We start from the raw sequence: 21,139 nt of genomic DNA, 5'->3' as shown, positions 1-21,139 counted from the left end.
CATTTCAACTCTTGGGTACATTTAAGAAAACACAAGCAATATCCCGTTTAAGACATGCAGATACAATTTGTACATTGCACATATTTGAGCTTCAAGGCTGTCCTTTTATTCACTGAGAGACTCCAGACCTGAGTTCTCAGCTTGTTTTTAACATAGCTGCATGAAACATTTATGAGAAAACTTCAGCTTTGCTTGGTTTTACACTCCTGGCAACTTCCTGAAGAGATAGGAAACAGGAAGCTGGGGCAGGAAACAAAGGTCACTGATTTTATGTTTCAATAAGGGTACAGGCTTTCGAGCGCACCAGCAGATTAGCCTTGGTATTTCTTGAGGTGGGGAAGAGGCAAAGAGGGGGAGGAGGAATTCTTTAAGACTTCAATATTGTTAGGTTGTTCTTTCACACTAAAAATGCAAAACTGTATGCACACAATAGTAACAAATACACAAAGCAGACCTTGATCATTTGTGAAATACAGATCCAAACACTTTCTAAGTCACTGTGTTGCAACTTGAAAGTTTTCTCTGCATACTACACATGGTGAGATTGAGAAGCAGTTTGTTCCTCAATCTCCAATAAACAGCATTTGACAACTCCTATGTTTGTAAAGCAGGCTTAAAGCATAAGGTGAAGGTCTACTTTGTACTCGTTCACACTTTGAATCTTAAAGAAACTACTGAAACCAAGCAAGCTAGTGTGAAACCACAGCCATGTAGTTTCACACAGGATTGTGTTCCGCAAACAGCAATGTTTCCAGAATTCATACACAAAATCAACTAGATTTAATTTACTGGTGCATCTTTCAATTAATTTGATCAAATTAGGAGGATGAAATTAACATTGTGCCGCTGGAACAAAAATGGTAAGTGTACTGTTTACAGTGGGAGTTAAGAAAATACCTGGTATGTAATTGCTCTGTGGTTCAATTCCAGCTGGAAAATTAGTGTTTTCAGGAATGGAATGGGTATAGTCATCAAGAGGCGGAAGCTCCGTTAGAATCTCAGTGTGCCGTGGCACTAGTACGGGAGGCAAGACTGGAAAAGCAAAATTCAAAGCATTAGTAAGACTCAAATACAGGCTTCTGTGAGCTAAAAGAAAAACAAAAACGAACTAAGACATCTAACCATTTCTTCAGATTTTTAAATTTTTTTCTGACTCTCAGTACTGCTAACACTGCGATTGTACTGCTAGTTACTGGAAGAAACAGATTCCTGAGGTGCCTCTTGAGTAAGACTACTCCACGTTAGCAAATGTAAGTCATCTCTATTCTCCTTTTCAGTCCAGATCGTACTTAGCCAGCTGGAAACTGCTAGCAGTATTGTAAGTGTTTATCAGGAGTATTAAACGCATTTGTAAAGTATTTTCAGTAACTTTAGTATTAAAAACTTTCAGAGTATGGTATTCTCAAAAGTCTGTCTCTAAGAATCTTGTACTTCTGGCAAGAGCATCATATTTCGCTATTTTTCCTTTAAAACGTCATGTTGAACAAGTACGTACAGATGCTGCTACAGAAAGAAGCAGACTTCCTACCTGGTGTCTCCACTCTCTGGTAGTGGTAAGGGTTTACACATACTTCATCCTTTTTAAGATTAAAAGCATATTCACAGTTTTCAATTGCTTTAAGTTCATGGTGACTGTGAAGATCTGGCCAGCGCCACAAACGACAGTAAATAACATGCGGTAATCCTTTACGATGAGATACCTGCAGTCGGCCATCGAGAGATCTATATGGGAAAGACGTTGAGAAGTATTTACAGACTGCATGCTGGCCCTTAATCACTCAAGCAACAGTGTACACACATGGGATGGGTAGCTTATTTATTTACGCTCAGAGTTCAGTGGACTGACAATGTTAATGACATTTATTCTCTTGTCAGAAGGCTTCAAATGTGATAAAAATGATGGTATCAAGTAGTGTCTTAACTTATTTTTGAGCTGCTCAAGTTATTGCCAGTGAATTTAGAGTTCACTAAAAGCCACTTCACCCCCAGCCAAGTATTTAGAATAATTGCTTCATATACTTTTTTTTAAATGCAGAACACAGTTAAAAAAACAAATAAAATTATACACTTAAGTCCCTTCTGCCACTAAACCTCAAGGCTTTGCTGTGGCACGGATGCTTTACGGCTTTAAGCGTAAGATTTCCCACAGGACTGCAAATAAGCCTATAAGCAGTCAGCTGCCCAAGTGATCCACACAGCAGTATAACTGTAATGCAAAAAGCATGAATACACATCTTGTAAGGGCTGTACGTTTATCTTCTTGACTTCATCTGCCTTGCTACCAGCTGAAAACGTTTTGCTAGTTTTAAGACAGACTGCATATGCTTACACAAATGCAGATGTTTATGATTGTTATGGGATGGGAGACAAACCTCAATACACAAAAATCAGGTAATGTGACATGAAAAAATAAAGACCCTGTTTAGAATTTGCCCACCATTAACTACTGAAGAATTTCAAACAATTCGTTAGTCGCTCATATCTGAGCCAATTAGCAAGATTTATCTGAAAGCTTGTTGCATACAAAGCAGTTTAAACACTTTGTAAGATTAGGTCTAAAGAATTAAGTATCTCAACTTTATTAATATAAATACCAAATCACATTAGAGCTTGCATTTAACAAGTCTTCCCATTCTTTCAATGGCACTGGCTTTAAAAAGGAATATTCCAGAATTAGAGTTTCATTGGTCAAAACATCAGCTGAGAACACTCCGATTTCTACACTGGCAAGCAAATGTTTTAAAATGCTGTACCACGAGAGGCCTAGGAAGCATTTTAGTCTATTTTACAGCTATAGCATCCCGTTACAGACCCTCCAAAGCCAATCCCTCCCACAAGATTTCTATGATGCGAGAGAGGGCAGAATATTCACCTGGTTTGTTCAGAGAAGCTGTAAAGGCCTGCTGTATCCCACTGATCTATCGTGTTTGGTGTACTCAGTCCCCAAATTTCAGAGCAAGTGCTGTGCATAAATTGAAAACAAAAACAAAAAATTGATATGAATATGGAACATGGTTATTCAAAACACCATGATGTCAAACATGGAAAAATGTACAGAATACTTCCTTTCACATAGAAGATAGAGCATTGTTAGACTTGCATTTAAACTGACATTTCATGCTATATTTTCTATATGAAGGAGGCTATCAAAATGGAACACATGATTCAAGGTAAATGATAATGTTTTTAAAAGGTGAACAAGTTCCCTGGTTTTTAAGTACTTAGTACAGTTGTAATGTTCCTTAAAACAGGCAAAACTTCCTCAGCCTAGCTCTTAACAAAATTCAATTTTATAGGGTAGTTTCTGAGTTGGGTTTTTTGTTTTTGTTTGTTTTTAAACAGACACTTCCCTAAGGCTTCAAACAAAGGCCAGTGTATCCGAAACCAAACATGACAATCTAACCTTCAGGTATCACCACTTCGGCATTAATCTCATTCTCTATGCACATACTAATTTGCTGCTTTTCCCAAAACAGGAAAATATGGACTCTGAAGAAAAGCACATTATAGACGATACTTCTCACTGTTTTCTATACTCTCCTCAAGTAAAGAACTAAATATTCTTATCCACTGTATACAAAACACAGAATGCTTAACACAGTTTTACAGTATAGTATTTTAAGACTTACTGGTTCAATGACAAGATCACAACAGTAACGAAAAAGGAGCCTCCAGTAATAGGCACAAACTAAAAGCAGCAGATTTGAGTAAAGCAAGAAAATAGCATGGGCTTGTAAATGCACAGCAGACTTTCAGAAGCATAAATCAGGCTCAGCTCTAGAGCTGAGAGCTCAAGACTTCCTCTGTGACCACTGAAGATTGAGATTTTTTTTTTTTACACAAGTAACACAAGTAGACTTTGCACCTCAGAAACGAAGAGAATTTGGCTGACAAGCAGCTCACAACTCCACTCCCTAATGACAAAAGCCTGAAATCCGACTTTACATTACCTTTTAAGTTAACAGTTTTGGAAAAGTTGCACCAGAAAGAATCAAAGTTCCTCAGGCTCCTGGTTTTACATACAGGCTTTGCTACTTAAAGTTACTAAGCCTAGCTGATACACTCGCAAGTTTGGATTGAGTGGACTGATAGGAAGAGAAGCGAGGTAGGTATTTTTATCTCCTTACACAGGGAATGCCATCCCAGGGAGGCCAAAACGTCTGTGCAATTGAGCAGCAACCCAAATCAATGAACTGGCTATATGACCACAGAACATGTGACTGAAAATTAACGTTGAGTTACTTTTCAGCCAGATCAGTTCTTCTACTCACTGTGCAGCTACACAAGCACTACAAAGGAGAAGCTAGATTAATTTTTGGCAGCAGCCTGCACTTATCACAAAAATGTTGATTAAATCATGGCCTCTGACATCTTACTGATTATGGGCACAAGTAAAATCTTGTACTAGATGAATTTTTTGTCTACAACAGAGCAAGAGAGAACCACACACAAAGGTCGATTCTCTAATGCACGTCCCGGAGAGCCAACTGTCCTGAACAAGCTACATCCATCTCAGACACAGGCAGCACCACAGCTCTCTAGAAACAGAGTAAGCAGAAGAGGGATATTGACCATCACTGCATCAGTAGAGCTTGCAACCTCTTTTTCGTATTCTTAAGATGCCTCCAGGATGGTGGGCCGCCAGAAGCTGCATAAGGATTGAAATAGTCGCCCTGAAGACACACAGGCAGTCTGTGGGACACCAGGGACCAGCCCTGCACTGTGTCCTTAAATATGCACCAGTACTGCTGCTAAGACAGATCATCATGCACATTAAATTAGAAGAACAATCAGCAGACACAAAGCCTGCTGCATATTAATTGACACAGTCAGCTCTGACAGCTTACTACCTTTGAGCAACGGATTCTTTATACAAAGCAGTGCCCCAAAGCTTATGCTGTCACACAGATTACACGTTCCCAAAATTGTGGGGTGCATCACTGGGGCAAGCATGACAAGTCACATGTATTTTCTTCACAAGACTTTTAAGACAGCACATGCAAAAGTAAATTTCACAGCCCTTCACAAAGCACGATGAACAGGAACAGTATATATATATCTATATATATATTTGATAGCTGTAGCTATCAAAGCTGACAGCATATTCCATAACCTTGGGAAAGACAAAGAGTACCCTGAAGTGACTGTGTGACACAGCAATAGCTTGCAACAAAACTCAGGACACCATGGAAGGAGGGTAGGCCAGGAGATACAGAAAAAAAAGTGATCAGTTAGAGCAAAACTGCTCCAGTATTCAGCAGCTGACATGATGTACTGTCTTCCTAGATATATGTCTGCTTAGAGCTGGGATTAATATCACTGTTTTACCGGCTTATCTACACTAAGACTATACTCCAACTCAAATAATCCACAATCAAACACTGAAGAGCCAGCAGGAAATCACCCTGTATGATCAATAAAGTCAGCTCAACACAGCTTTTACTGTTCACTGGAAGAAACATCTGAGGAAATAAAGTGTTCTCTGCACTCTCCTACTCACATAAAAGATCCACTGCCTAAAAGATGCAAGACCATCCCCCCACCACGTCACCCAGACAGCAAACTAAGGCTCTTAATATTCACAAGCACGCACACCAAATCAGAATGGAATTCCTTGCAGCCATAAAGAGCACACTTCACACACAGCACTTCCACGAAAGGCCACAGTACGTTCATTCACACGCAAGCAACAGCCCAACGGAGGGTAGACACGCCTACTCATCCCACAAAGGTGGTGGTTGGAAAGAAGGTGACTGCAATTCTGAAAGGTGTTTAAACAACCACTGAAACCATCTAAAAGGGAGAGAGGAGATACAGACTTTTTAGTAGTACAGAATTACTGCCCCAAAATAAACAGGAGGCATTCTCTCCTAAACCTACCTTTCTGAAGTGTCCTAAACCCCTTGTGATTTGAAGAGTCCTTCTATGCCTTAGTCCATAAAGAATTTAGAAGAATCAAGGACTAACATCTGTACTCATAAGTTAAGTCTTGTCTGGAAACATTCCCAGCCCCTGGAACATGATCATGTACGCTAGAAGGCAGTTAGGACATTCCCCAGCACTGGCCCATGCCAATTACTGTTCTCTCAAACAATTCCCAGGTTTGTGAGTCAACACAGCATCAGGACGGCTCACACTGGGCAGTTCAGAGGTGGCCACCCTGCTGTGGTAGCTAAGAGTCGAAGAGTATGGACAAGGCAGTCCTGAGCCAGTTGGCTAAGGTGCCTGGGAACATTCCCAGGCACATTTAATTTATTAGGAGGGAGGCAGCCAAGACATATCACCATTTTGCCTTCAGAAAGCAGGCTGCCCTCAAACCAGAACCTAGAAGCACACTTTGGGCTTCGTGTTTTACCAAACAGGGAGGAGTTTTTGGTTTTGAACTCATAGTATATTGCAGCACTGGTAAGCTATCATTGCTTCCAAAACATAATTTGGCTGCTGCATTCAAACTGTGCTTAAATCTTTCCTGTGTAGACAGCACTTAAATATCCTCCAAAATACAAGCTTAAAACTAATATACTTCCTCCCAACAGAGCGGACACTTTCATTCCAAGGAGCATTTCCATTGCTGTTTCTCAAAACAATGTGTGTGTTGACAGAAAAGAGGTCAACTATACAAAAGCTAGTATTTCTGTCTTTTCAACACTAGCTTAGATTAGCAAATCACCATTTTGTGGCCTCCAGCACTCCCAAAGCAAGCTTGCTTGAATACTAGATTACTGCTTTTGCAGACTCCACTAAATAAGTGAATTTATTATAAGGGACTTCAGGGACATAAAGCATCGAATTGGCTTGGTGTCCCAGGTGTTTTGAAGTTCTAACAAAAGAAAACTATTTCCTAGAGAAAGCAGAAATACTCAAAGGATACTTGCAAGGAGTAACAACTACTGACCCCCAGGGATTTCTAGGAAAAAGTCAAAATCTAGCAGCCATCTGGTTAAGCTGCTACACACTAAACCTGAGACAACTCAGTCCCGCAATGCGTATCTCAGGACTTACCAGAGGCGTGATGCGGTGAAGAAGAGGTCAGACAAGTTATTACTGGGTAGAATCGAAGCTACTTCCATCAGACCCTTTCCCTAAGTGGAAAGGGTTGCAAGAGTTGGCGTTTCAACCTGACTTTTCATCTGCTTATAAGGAGCAGCATCTCAGATGAGACTGTACAATTCTGGCAACAAGAATCTTTAATGTGGCCATCAGCGTGCAACAGCATGCAGTATGCCTTCACTTCTTCCATTTCATCATTTCCTTTAACAGGAAAATCTGAGTTCCAAAAAACCCTACTCTGGGCAAGAAATTACCTAAGCAGCAAAGAGCTGTAGCAATGCTTCACAATTTTGAGACAAAGTGCCAAAACTGCCTTTTAGTAAGACAGAAAATACTGACACACACAAGAAAAATGTGGTCACAGGAAAAACCTAAATATCAAAAATAACCAAAAAGTGTGTTGCCTAATCTACGTATCAGAAATTATGTTCCAAATCAGCATCAACAGTGCAAGCTAACTTAGTAAGCCTACTACAAAGCTGGACTATCAAGTCCTAGTTCAAATACTGATGAATTGTCCATTAAGATCATTGTCCATGAAGAATGAACATGGACAAACGTGGTTTGTGCCACACACATAAGCAAGCAATATGACTGCTTGCTTTAATGTACTATACCCCTATTGGAAGAATCAAAGTCCATATCAAAATCCATAACAACCAGATATAAGCTGCATATGATGAAACAGTGGAAGGTAACACACCTACAGTCTGTAGTCACATTCAAGAGTCCAAAAATCCAGTTGAGATGTCCATCTGTAACATACTGCCCAAAAATAGATTATTGTATTTGCAATATGATGAGGTGCCAAAGGATGCGGACCCATCCAGGTGAAAAAGGGACAGGATAAGGCTGAACAGGATAAGATGACCACTGCCATCCAGCGTATTACTGTTAATCTGTGATAGTATAACTATCTTAGCTAATACAGAAAGTCATTTGCATCCTGGCTTGCAGTGGCAGTAATTCTGAATTAGAAACTACACTAGTTGGAGATGCCGCCACACAGAACAATCCACTGACGTCCAGATAACAGACTAACAAAGCCACCTCAGGCTGGTATTCAACCTAGGCTGCTTAATTACATTCAGTTTCTCAGCAGTTAAAAGGCAGATGGACTGATCTGCAGATCCAAGCAGTACATGCAAGTACCATCCAGATAGTCATGACCACAGCATCAAAGAAGTTGGTGCCTACTTATGGCCCTGCACTGCACACACTCCAAGACATCCCTGTACTTCATGTATTTGTAAAATAGAAGAAACAACCAAGGATAAAGGTGTTAGACCTCATCAATAGCACTCAGGTTTACAGAGATGCTGTTGTATTTGAGGCTGTAGTTGAAAGAACCTTAAGCCAGAAGAGTTTTAAACAGCACCCTACGTGCACCAAAATTGTCAGGTTCGTGCTTATGCTGGTGTCTGCCTATTACAGGTTGTTGCTACTATGAATTTATTATCAGATTTTACTAAGAGACAGAATGAACAACATTACTATCCTACCAGCAACACAACTTACAGTACTGGCAATGTTTCATGCTCTAGGTACTTTTTGTACTAAAAGCAGCACTTGCAACAAGCATGACATCAGATGAAAGCAGGCAGACCCACTTCAAAGATATTTACATACAAAGTACCAGAAACTCTATATCGAAGGTGTTAAATACTGTCATAATTCATATATAACTACAGATCCATTTTCTTCCTCCAAGTCCTACAAAGAAGTAGAACTGCTCTAAAGGAGCTAAAAGGCACATCATTCAGCTGACAGCCTCCTAATTACCTGAAGTGGCAGCACTAGAAAGATGACAAATAAAACCTGAAATGCAAATTGCATCATGCTACTCAAAGCCTGAATTATACAGGCATCATCACAGAATGGTCTTGGGCACTTAATTTGCTTATTTGTGAAGTATTACACTGAACCCCTAACATTTTTCCTGAATCTTTCATATCTTTCAGAATCTACAGCCACTATAAGTTTCCAAGTCCATGTTCAAGGCAACCTTCTCCAGTTGTCTTTCTCCTGCATCTTATAATCAGGAGCCTTTCTTCCACTGAATCCAATTTGTCTGTCCCTACATTTTCCGAGGCATTTGTAGTACTGGAGCTGTGACTGAAATGAAAAATAATTTTGGAAAACTATGCTAGCACTCCATTTATCTGATTTAAAGTGGGAGATGAGAATGAAAGTTTTCAAATTCTAGAATTCAAAGTCTTCCCTACTGATATGAGACTAACATTTTTTTTTTCACTCAAAGACTAAACAAGAGAAATATAGCAACAACAGAAGAGACCAGGTTTTCACTTGACCTAGAGGAGTTACTTCACACAGGCACACAAACACCTTTGTACCAGCCTAACATTTACAGGACTTGCTACCTTGACTGATAAGTTTGTCAAGGGAGCAGAGCAGAGGTGTAGAATTGGCTTCAAGAGCTACACCAGGCCATACAAAATGGAGTTACAAAGACTAATTGCTCAAAATTGTATCTGTACCTTCTCTCCCTGCCTTCCTCCTCCCCCATGCACATATTCAGGACATACTACATCCCAGAACGAGATGTTTATGTATGTGCATATTTCATGGAATATAAACCAGGAATCATTACACAACTTCTCATAATCGGAATCCTTTTACAAATAAAGTTTACATAGAATCTTACACAATACATTCACAATCATTACATCAAATTCAAAACACAGCATCTGAACTGAGGAAAATTACTTCAGTAACCTTCCTTATAAATGGATGCATGCTAAAAAATGAACACATCAAAATAGCCAGAAAAGCAGGAGGCACAGGATACAGTTAACCTCTCTAATACTGTGGGGAAAAAAACCAAACCATTGAACAACTCCCATTTACTTCAGCTTAAACTTCAAGGACATCCACAGGGGACACAAAAGCAAAACATGAGGTACAAAAGGTACTCTGTTAAAGCCTAACATCTGAGCTGCCTGTTGCTCATTTCAGGGCTGGTAGCTAGTCTCCTCCAGTTTTGCAGAGTGCCAGGCCAACAAGTCATCTTGATGAACAGTATATGCTTCTGTTGCCTTTTCTAAAGGCACACTTCTTCCTGGTCACATGGGCAAACTGCCTACAAAGGCAAAAATACAGATACAAGGCACCTCTTCAAAGCACTTTATCCTCCTCCATTCTCCTAAATCCTGACATGCTAGCCCAGTGCTGTCAGACAAAATAAAGCAGTCAGTGTTACCTTTACTCTTCTCTGGATGCTAAGAGATGCTGGAAGGATAGCATCTCAAAGTTCAAGAGCAATTTTTCCAGGATGCCACGGAAACCAAGCAGAAGTAAAATATTTATTTCTTTTCTTGTTGTCCATATGGTCTTTCGGATGCAAATCCTATCAAGGAGTCTTTACTCTCTGTTCAAAGTGAGGTGGAGAACAGCCTGCAAACTTGTAAGCTAAACGGCAAGGTCAAGCAGCGCAGAGATAGTACTCAGGACTGAGAAATAAAAGGCATGCAATACAGCTCGGCCTCGCTCAAGAGTCAGCAGGGAGCTGGCCGCAGGTCTTACTCTAGAGACTGAAGACAGGGAGCATGCAAAAGCCGCCTATGGAAATCATGAGCTAACAGGGAAACTTGCCCTACAGTTCCATACTCTCAACACCACAGCTTTCAGGAGCTGCAGTTCATACCTCAAACTCTGACGGAGTCTTACTGGAGATAAGATGAACCACAACACAGATTTACTCCCCTCACTCACATGTTCAAAAAAAGCCATAAAAACCAGTGGTTCTAGACACCCTACTTCTAGTGAGGATGGCAGATGTACAACAGTGTTCACAAGGGTAGCTCCCCACAGATTAACCAGGCGGGGCGGGGGGAACCCAACAAATGAGCTTGTGGACCCACAAGCCCTGAGGATGCAGATGTTTGTACTTTAAGGTAGCGTTCTTTAAATTATAACTTGGAATTCCTACACTGCTTTATTTTTTTACACTGTCATATCCAGCAAAGGTTTTCTGATTCCTGTATTATTTTGCAGTTTCTCACAGTATCTTCAGAAATGTAAATAAGAGTGCTTCAACTGATGGTATTTCAGCAATCCTGCAAGCTTCTAAGTTCCTTATGTGGCTGAGAGAAGTAATGTTGAAGATAAGGGTTATGTTCTCAGACAAAATACAGATAACTTTAAAACGTCTTCAGACTTTCTGACAAAAGCCTTCCAGAGAACACAAGACTGCCATCTCCTAAAAGAAACAGTGGATCAAAACTCAGTTACCAATGGAAGCAAAACCAGGAATGGGCACTTCAACAACATCCATTTAGGAGAAGAATCAGAGCTCCGTGTACCTAGTGAGATGTTGCACCACATCCTGTAGCAGGGATGAAGCAAGTAAATCAGCAACTCTGATTTCTCAGCTAGACTACCAGTTCTCCACTCTCATTATACCGTGCCTACGAAAAGAGTTGATAGAGTAATTCCTTTCTAATATTTAAATTACCACTGAAATGCTCCAACTAAAGTGACAGATGACTAGCATGGTCCTCCAGATCAGGAGCAATGTCAAGCTGTTAAATACCTTTTTTTTTACTTACAAGTTACATAAGAACAACCTAACAAATTCATCTCAATTTCATTTCACACCACATGTGGTTCCTTTTTCTTTTTTCTATTTTCTATTAGTAAGCAATATTATGCAGTGGGTTAAGATGACACCCAATGCAGTTTCACAGATTAACACTCTGTATCATCTTTAACAGAGGTAAACAGAAACAGAAATACCAAGGGACAAAGTATCTTTACAGGAAGACATATCCATCACAATGCTGGCTAATCTATCCACAACAAATTGCTCTGTTAATAGCAGATAGCAATCTCATAGAAGAACACACTTTTAAAAGACATAAACAGAGCTCAGCATACACACTGCAGGACTAGCACCAGACAAACAAAAAAGTGACCTTTATCTCAAGTTCTCTAATCGCTATTAGTCATAGTAGGTGTGGTGAAAGCTTTTCCCACAAGCTAACAGGTACAGTTACGAAAGGCTAAGGCAAACAATTTTTCTCAAGTAGTCCGTCATCCCCCAAGTGGGTGAGCGGCTGATGCTACCGCATGAGTGGGCTGTTTTGCAACTGATGGACAGCTGAAAAAAGATGTGACATTTTGATTAACCTTCTCAAACTAGTGGGTATTTGGGGTAGTGAGGGGGAGGGATTAGCTCTGCAAGACATTTATCTTGTCCGTGTTCCTTGAAAACTATGCTAAGTTGGCAAAAAGATTACTCTTAGAACAACAGTTACAAGATCTTTTAATACCTCCTTTCAAACTGAAGCTGCCTCTGTATAGCTTCCCCTATGAATTACACATCCATCTCGAGAAACTCAGGAAGACAAATGAACTTAACATTTATAATCTGAAGTGCTCAAGACGGGGAAGCCGCCTCATCCAGAGTGACCCCTGTTGCAGCTCAAGCCACATATCCCTAGCAGAAAAATAACAAGAGACAAAATATATTTAACTTTATGCATGTCCAACAAGAAACTATGTCTAAAGATGAGGAATCGGAAAATTCAAAGAAACTTCAAGTAGTATATAACTAAGGCATGCTCAGTGCTTAGTGTTTCCTACAAGACATTTCAAATTAAATTAAGGTTTTAGCCATAGAAGCAGCTTCCCCAAGCATCATACTGGGAAGGAGAACTGAATGGTACTTGTGCCGTGATTGGTCTATCATTTTGGTAAAAATGTGTCTGGCTTGATTTTTGTGTTCAGTGATATTGCCACCACTCACAGCAATGTCCACATTTTATGAGAAATATTAAAGAAAATTCACAACCAGCCAGGAAGCCATAAAAAGGCTGTAAGAGTTTCATTGTTCAGATACAAGAAAGCAGTATTTTTTTAAATGAACTTAGTGTGTTTGCTGAGATACTGTATTGCCTTATGTGCTCAGTAAAGGCAAAAATCAAGAAAGCAACTCAACAGCCAGCATGCTTAACTACAGGCCTCTGCTCTCCTCAGGCCCAGAACTGAATACAGGACCCCATATACTACTGACAGAAAATCTGAGTATGCGGGGGACACCTTTAGAACAAGAATCAAAATCTATTTCCTGAGCTTTGCTGCTAGAGCTAGGCAGAAAGCGCGTGTTAAGATCTGGACAAGCCCTGAAGTCTTCAGCATCTTGCTCATGATCAGAACATGCATCTGAAGACGATGCCCACAAGCACTCTTGCCTCACGTGCAATTGCTTAACAGTTAAAGCACCTTCCCAGGACACCCAGCCATTTCTTTTCCTCACTCCACCTAACAGGAGTCAGCCCTGATCTACAACCATCTGCCCTCTTGCGAGGTGGAAGCTGCCCTGCTCTGTCCTATTGCAGCCAAAAAGATGAGCTTCAAGGGCTTGAGGAACATCAGCACTCAAGTAAATGGTTCTGTGGCTTCCACGGGAAGGAGAGCTGCTCAAATCCTTCTTGGAATGTCTGTGGTCATTGGCCAAAATGTTGAAGGATTCCCACATAATGAACAAACACGCTGACACTGGGCTGCAGTAGAAGTGTCATGTTATCACTGGATAGATTATTACAACATTTTTTAAATGGCTGCCGTCAATGCAGCTTGCAACAAGCACAATCACTTCAGACAACCTTCTGCTTTCCTACTATATGCATCTGAAACACATAAGGGACAGCAAAACGTGAGTTTTTGGTTACTAACTGTGCTTAGACAAGGTATCAGTCTGCAAGACAGGTACATGCAACATATGCAGAACATTAGACAGGCAAAATCTACATAAAAAGGAACTAAAAAAGTATTTTCATACTACCTTTATGGAATTCATCAGAATGGACACACTTGAATTCTTTCACCTCGATGACCATTAAGTTTATATTCAAGTTCCTTCCATCATAAACAGAAGGGGAGATTTATTACAGAAAGACAGTAAAGAACGATCAGTAAGATTTGGTGACTGGAGGCTGCGCTGCCATAGACTTACACAAACACTGCAAAACTCAGAAGGTCTTCCCGGGAATTGTAGTTGGAGTCCATTAAATTAACATTTGAGTTATCTGCTAAAGAGAAGACTTTTTCAACCGAACAACCAAGAGTCAAACATTTCAAACAACTTTCCAGGCCACAAAGATGAAAGACTCCACATTCTTTGTTCAAAATTTCAGAACTCCAGCATGAGTTAAAATTATTTCAAGTATCAACACAGGAACTTGACTCAAAGCCTCCCACAAAACTAAGAGGAAGTAAAGACCACTTCTGGGATGTAACTCAACCAACTGAACAGTGACTTTGAAATTCTGCATGTAAGCAAAACTCAGAGTTTGCTTCTTCTGCATCAGGCGTCTCTCTATGCAGTACCTCAGAGAAGATAACCCAATCCAAAGAAATGGTCATTTTACCTACAACTACAGACAAAGACTCCAAATGAAAGCTTTCAATTCTGGATCTATTGAAACTTGCTTGTACATTTCAGAATAAAAAGCCACAATTTGGAGGCTCTTTTCTGAACAAACGCTGAAGTCAGATTACTGTGCAGCACTCGTCCAAGGGGATTTCCCCAATCTCATTGTTCTTCTGCCAACTTTGAAGCATACGCAGCGAGATATGAACTTACTCCAGCTCCTGATTGTTCTCTTGTATCCTGCTGGTCTGCTTCAAACAATGCAGCACGACAGAAGCCAATGAAAAGCTGTTCATGATGAGACTATCGTATTGCATACTGTAAATTTTAGAAGTTTTCCACCAATCAGCACTGCAACTGAGTCACAGTAAGCAAACAGGAACAAGTAGTAAACAAGACATGGAAAGTTACATTTACTAAATTAGCAGGTGTAGATTACAAGCAGGATTAAATCAGTAGGGAACGCATTAACTAGCTATTTGTGTTCAAAGCTGCGGCAGCAAAAAAGAACTGTAGTATGTTGTTTATCCTATAGATTTTTTTCTGGGCTAACAGCCTGAGCTATACAGCTGGGAGGTTCTTCCTGTAAGACTGCTCTGGTTGTCATAAAACATTCACACTAGTAAAAACTGCACTCAGGTGTTCTGGTACAGTACCAAGAAAACTAAATTGGCTGACTTCTACAAAAGAAGAATATAATGACGAGAGGAATCTTCGTCACACTGAATAGCTGGCCTGATATAAAGACACTAATTAACACACTAAGCCAGGGAATAGTTTAGCCTTGACTTGGGCTGACTAAAGTCCTGACTCCTTTATTGGAGGAAAAATAAGTACTATTAGATAATTTGGGGCTCAATATTGACAAGAAAGCACAGTCAACATTTTTCTTGAATGACCAACATGCCTTCTTAATGGTAGCATGAAGTGTCAGATACAGGTATTATTCCTCCTAGTTAGCTTTGTAATGAGCAAGTAAGTCACTAAAGTAATCACACAGCTATTTTTCATCTGCTTAAAATTAAACTGCCCCAGCATCAGTTGTTAACTGGCCAAATAATTACTGGTATATAAAATCAAGCAAGCTTTAACATTTTTTTTTTGATTCTGACTCTTCCTGCTTCTTACCATTAAGGCAGTCCTAATGAGGAGCAACAATAACCTGAAGATAAAAAACTTTCACAAATTCCAACAACTTCTCACCCCTAAATTTGCTTTCTGTATCACTGGTACTCCACTGTAACAGTGCCTTAAACTTACACTGCCTAACCAAATAATTCGGTTTACACCAGGGAGCTGAAGAGGTGGCATTTATCATATGCCTTACAAAAATTAATTGCAGTTTAAAAGACTGAAAACCGACAGCAAATTAAAAACTTTAAGGTTACCTGTGAAAAAGCAGTAGAGGCAAGGCCAAAAATCCACATCCCCTGAGCCTTTATCCAGTGCTTCAGTTGGTATTGATATAGTCCACAAAATTCAAAAGTCTTCCCTCTTGACTCAAGAGGCAAGCTCCTTTGAATTATGCAGCATTTTGCTATTGGCTAGTTATCTTGCACATTTATATTTTTACATGTAGACCTACCTCAAATAACATGCCAGTACCTTCTGGTTTGGCATTCCAACTCTTAAATTACATGGGCAAGTCACATGGCTTCCTGAATTGCACGAGCTTAAAACTGGCAGCTCCAAGCTTCTTTAATACTCTAAGACTTCCTTTTTCAGGACTACATCAATATTGTAAGATGCTGCAACCTGAGCCCTCTACACTAAAGCATAACCTTAGTCACAGCAATTCATTCTTCAATATCAGCCACAGCTGTGCAAGCCATGTTAACAGTTGTTAGAGCATTTTTAATAAAACCTCACTCAAATTACACTTGAGCACAATCACTACTCTTCATTTCAATTAACACTGCATTAGAAGGCTTGAAAACTTGAGTTTTCAAATTCTTCTTCTAAAGAATGACTTACCTACACTAGAGCAAGGCCCCAGCTGCTGTAACACGCAGTGTCTGGGCAGTGCCTTACTGATGCACAGATATTCTTCTATAACCTGGTATCAGGAATAAAGTCTTGCTGCTAAGTGGCCACTCAAGCAGAAGTGTTGGTTGAGGAAAAAGATGCTATTAGTAAAAAAAAAAACCAGCATTCTCTTACACTCACATTAATCATGCATCCTACTCTAAATGTCAAATACATCGACACTATGAATCAAACAGGAGAAAGCAAACAGAGGCCCACAAGACAGCACTGACCAGTTCAGAAAAGAGTGTTTTTAGTAAAAAGTGCTCCCAGCATTCTTTTCACCATCAAGCTTCACAAAAGTACTTATTTAAAGTCAGTTTCTGAAAATAAATACAACAGAAGTTGTCTAGTTATACAGCTCACCCCTGAGTGGGGATTAAAAAAAATATGTATAATTCAGGAATATTAATGCCAGACAAATTGGTACTTCCATATAGCTAGTTTTTTAGTTGGTCTGAATAGAATCATAGAATCACAGGATGGTTTGGGTTGGAAGGGACCTTCAAAGGTCATCTAGTCCAACCCCCCTGCAAGGAGCAGGGACATCTCCAACCAGATCAGGTTGCTCAGAGCCTCATCCAGCCTGGCCTTGAACGTTTCCAGGGATGGGGCATCCACCACCTTTCTGGGCAACCTGTTCCAGTGTTCTATAACTCGCATCGTAAAAAATTTTTTCCTAATTTCTAATCTAAATCTACCCCCCTCTATTTTAAAGCCATTACCTCTCGTCCTATCGCAACAGGCCCTACTAAACAGCCTGAACTGAACTGAATAGTTCTCAAACAGATGCAGGCAGTGCCACCAACACTGACCTACTGATTGCTTACCTCAAGTTTAGAAATTAAGTTTCATAGAGACTTGAAGTCAAACTTTATATGAATTTTTATTTTCCATTTTATGTCTATACAGCATCTAAAGGTGTTCTGCAACCTAGAGTCTGAACATATAATTTTACACATATGTAATTAGGGCCAGCATCCTTGTCTATAACCACACCACCCTGAACATTTAGAAACTAAGAAGAGCATGGGCCCATTTATCTTTGGGCAGGAGACAGCCTTGAAAAACCAGGTGCCAGCTTCTGCCACCCCAGCTCCAAGAAAGGCTCCAAGGAAATAAGTGTAATCTCTCTGAGCACTCTTGTTACCTCACTGCACACTAACCCAGACTGCACAATGCAGTACTACAGAACATGGACCAGCTGAAAGCTGTCATCATAAAATTATTGAAATAAACCCTCAGCACAGGCTAGAAGACACTGCAAAGTGTCCCTTGCAGGATCATCTTTTCATATCTTACGTTCAGGCAATGCAGGTGGACTCTATTCACCTGGCAAGCAGCCGCCTGGCTGTTTTCTAGGCTTGAAATTCAGACTGCACAACACCATTTGCAAAGAGGAAGCCAGGAAGCTACAGAGCAAGCTGCTGGAGGCGTACATACACATGGGTCCAACTCTGAGATTAAGAGATGTCACAACAGGAAGCCAGTGCAAAGCACATCATCATTCTGTCATTACTGCCCTGTGGAAGCCAGAGCCTGGTGCATCAAGAACTTCCTTCAGTCTTTTACAGAGACTGTAAAGACAACATTCAAGTCCCACCACAATTACAGGACTGAGAAGAGCAGGCCTGCTACACCTTTTCAGTGAACACATCCAAAGTCTTCACAGCACCACATATCGCAAGGAGGATCAGGGGATTTTGAAGCTAATTTTGGACAACACTTTCCAAAATCTCTGCCATCTCTTGTTATACTTCCAAGAAAGATCTCTTTGGCTTTGTTCTAAAGTATTATTTTTATTGAAATTCCAACAAAAGAAAAGCAGAGGGGGCTCTGCTTCATCCTCAATAATCCTGTCATGAGAAAGAGAAGCCAGCTTATCAACAAGCAATTTACAAGCATGCTCTTCCTGTAATCTCAGCAATAAAAATGGTGCTTTAGTGTATTCTGAGGTACTGTCTTAAATATCTATACTTATTTTAGAAAGCTTAAGATGTTCAAATATAGTCTTTAAATATTTATAGAGCCCATTTACATCTAGGTGAACACATCCAGACTGAAATACAGTGTATAGTTTGAGGACGTTCCTTCTACATAGCAGTTCTCAACTTGTGAGCTATGATTTAGCACCCCCAACTTAAATAGTGAATGATCCCGGCTTTGCTACAAATTGACAGGATCTGTTTCTGGGAAAACAGACTTCACCTGTCAGGATGTTGTTTTAGGATCTACCGTGCCAATCCAACTGCCTGCTGTTGTCCTCTTGGCCAGCTCACTCATAGCTTAGCAGCAGATGTTGGGAACTCTCCTAAAACAGTTTCCAGGGGAACCTTCCCCCCCCCCCCCCAGTGTAATTGTTCAAAATCACTCATCTCCTACGGCTTTAACCTGACAAGGAATAAAGAAATTTCCATATTGCTATTTTCTGAAGTACCCTATTTTGGAGAAAGATCTTAAAGCTTGAAAACAATCTATTCTAGAAGCCACATTAGCTTGACAACTCTGCTCTACTCCTGATCAAAAATATCCTCAGAACTAGGTTACTACATGCAGCTATGTGATCACTTTCCTGACAAATATTCCCAAGGAATTTAAAAAAAAACAAGCTAACTCGTAGCACAGGTTATATCCAAGAAAAACTGTGCCCTTTACATTAGAATTTTTTTTACTTATGTCAAGAAAAAGGCATCAAATTGTCACAAATATTTTAAAGTATTTGCTCTCAAACAGTTCCAAGCCAGTTGTCCCATCTTTAAACAAGTCTTTTCTTCACCTGGTTTATTTCTGCTGTTAACTCCTTTGTAAGTTTGATCAGCACTAATAAGTTCCGTGTATGGAGGCTTGCATTAAATAATAAAGAGAGCCAGACTTCAGAAAACAATTTTAACATGTGCCATAAGCTATGCCTACGCTGCTTATCTTATCCATAGCACTCACTTACTGCAAGGAATGAAGAAAGGGCTTCAGGACAAGCAAGCAAAGGAATAACACTAGCATAACAAAGTCATAGCTTCTTTACAGAATTTTGACCATGTCAAATGGTTTTGCCTTCACATATTTGATGAATTTTCACCAGATTCTGCAGTTTTAAGCATCTGAATCTTTGCAGAACACATCAGAAATACAACAAAATTAAGGTGTGCCGGATTTATTTCCCGGAGATTGTAAGCACATACAAGAAAAGAAATCAAGTGCCAACGGCACTAGTCACTTTAACATCAAACACAGTCTCTTAGGCTGCTTAAGCTTTGCTTAGTCTTCTGCTTCGCATTCCCAACACTCCCTCAATCTTCCATACTCCCAAAACCATGGAACCCATTGTAGGGTTCCTTCTTTGCCTCTGGATGGTAAAACAGAATTCATCTCATGTTTGAAGCAGAAGCCAGGTGATTCAGAAGTCTAATTGTCAACTGTAAATTCCACAAATGAGCTACATTCTTCAAAAAACAACAGCAGGATTTCAGCCCCTCTCACTATCTCTCTCTCAAGTCAGAATTGGGAAGCTGCCGAAAACAAAGCAGAAATCAGCTTTTGAAAACCAGGAAACACAGCAAAGGGATGCTATGCTCCTGTTAAGCAAGAAGGGCAGAGGGCACAGATAAGACTGCATTTTCTACATACATATTGAACTGTTAAGCAAGAAAAGACATTTTTTAGATAATACCTTCTAAAACTTTAAGGGCACAGCAGGCTGGAAAGCAAGAATCTGACAGGAATATTTGCCTCCTCTCCACACTGGAACTAACTGTTGCATTCCACCTAAGACTAAAGCACCTGCATGGTCCTAATACCCCAGCAAAGAATCTCTGAACTTGGATTTAAGGAAGTTGGTCTTAAAACCTTACTTCAGCCAGTTCTCTGCCAGATCATTTTTCATCAACATTCCACATGGCTTCACTTTTGCGCTAAAGCAATGTAAAGCAGTGATAAAATTTGCCTCTTCTACAGAAACTCAGGACCTCCCATCAAAGCTAAGATTCAAGTGTCAAGTACTGTTCCACAGAGTTATATAACATAAATTTGCTTTTGATAACTATTAACATAAACAAAAAATTTCTGTTTAAGAAGAAAGTTTAGCGGTCAGAAAAGTTTGACGTTGTTTGACATTGTACAAAACCCTTCTACAGTACTGAGACGAGTAAACAAACATCTGGAAAGATAAAACAGAGGTATAGACGCATCTTTTAGCTTCCTCCCAACTACAAATAGCCTTTGCTAGGGCACGCATGAAAGCTATATCAACTATGCAAGGCTAAAATGAATGAAAGCCAGAGATGCTGAGGCTGATGGGAGGCACCCATCTCTGTCCTCCCGCATAAACCAGAGGAAAGGTGCACCTGTATATAGAGTGATCTCATATGCCTCATTTCACCATTGTGTTGTGCAAACTGTGTCAGCAGTAGAACGGGGAAACTGCTAGCGAGGAGATGAGACACAGCAGTGGTCTGTGGGTTCAACAACAGGTAAGTGAAAGCACAGCACAAGATGGAATCTTCTGGGGAAGAGTGAATGCATTAAGACATGCAACAAGTGAGGACTACAGCTGTACCTGGGGTCTACTCCATATAGCCAGGCCATCTCCATTACTACTCGTCCTTCATGTAAGACAGGGCCCCAATATCACTGTCACATTACCGAAATGTTGGCACAGAAGCAAAATTCAACATG

The 21,139-nt window shown here is 40.2% G+C and overlaps 1 protein-coding gene across 3 annotated transcripts in view; it reads right to left on the bottom strand.

Annotated features, from left to right (window-relative positions):
* Positions 1-21,139, bottom strand: part of SMAD2 (SMAD family member 2) — a 44,799-nt gene that overhangs the window by 11,844 nt on the left and 11,816 nt on the right. For 2 of the 3 annotated variants that reach the window (XM_010123008.2, XM_086771464.1), the window contains exons 3-5: positions 2,873-2,962; positions 1,529-1,722; positions 898-1,032 (exon numbers count right to left, since the gene is read on the bottom strand). In XM_010123008.2, the coding sequence (XP_010121310.1) occupies positions 898-1,032; positions 1,529-1,722; positions 2,873-2,962 (419 nt within the window). The remainder of the gene's footprint in view (positions 1-897; positions 1,033-1,528; positions 1,723-2,872; positions 2,963-21,139) is intronic. The other variant, XM_010123009.2, reaches the window with a different exon arrangement.

Source organism: Chlamydotis macqueenii, chromosome Z, assembly GCF_036417535.1.
Source record: "Chlamydotis macqueenii isolate bChlMac1 chromosome Z, bChlMac1.mat, whole genome shotgun sequence".
Taxonomy (NCBI): domain Eukaryota; kingdom Metazoa; phylum Chordata; class Aves; order Otidiformes; family Otididae; genus Chlamydotis; species Chlamydotis macqueenii.
Note: the sequence above shows the minus strand (reverse complement) of the source record. Positions and strands in the feature narration are given on the sequence as shown.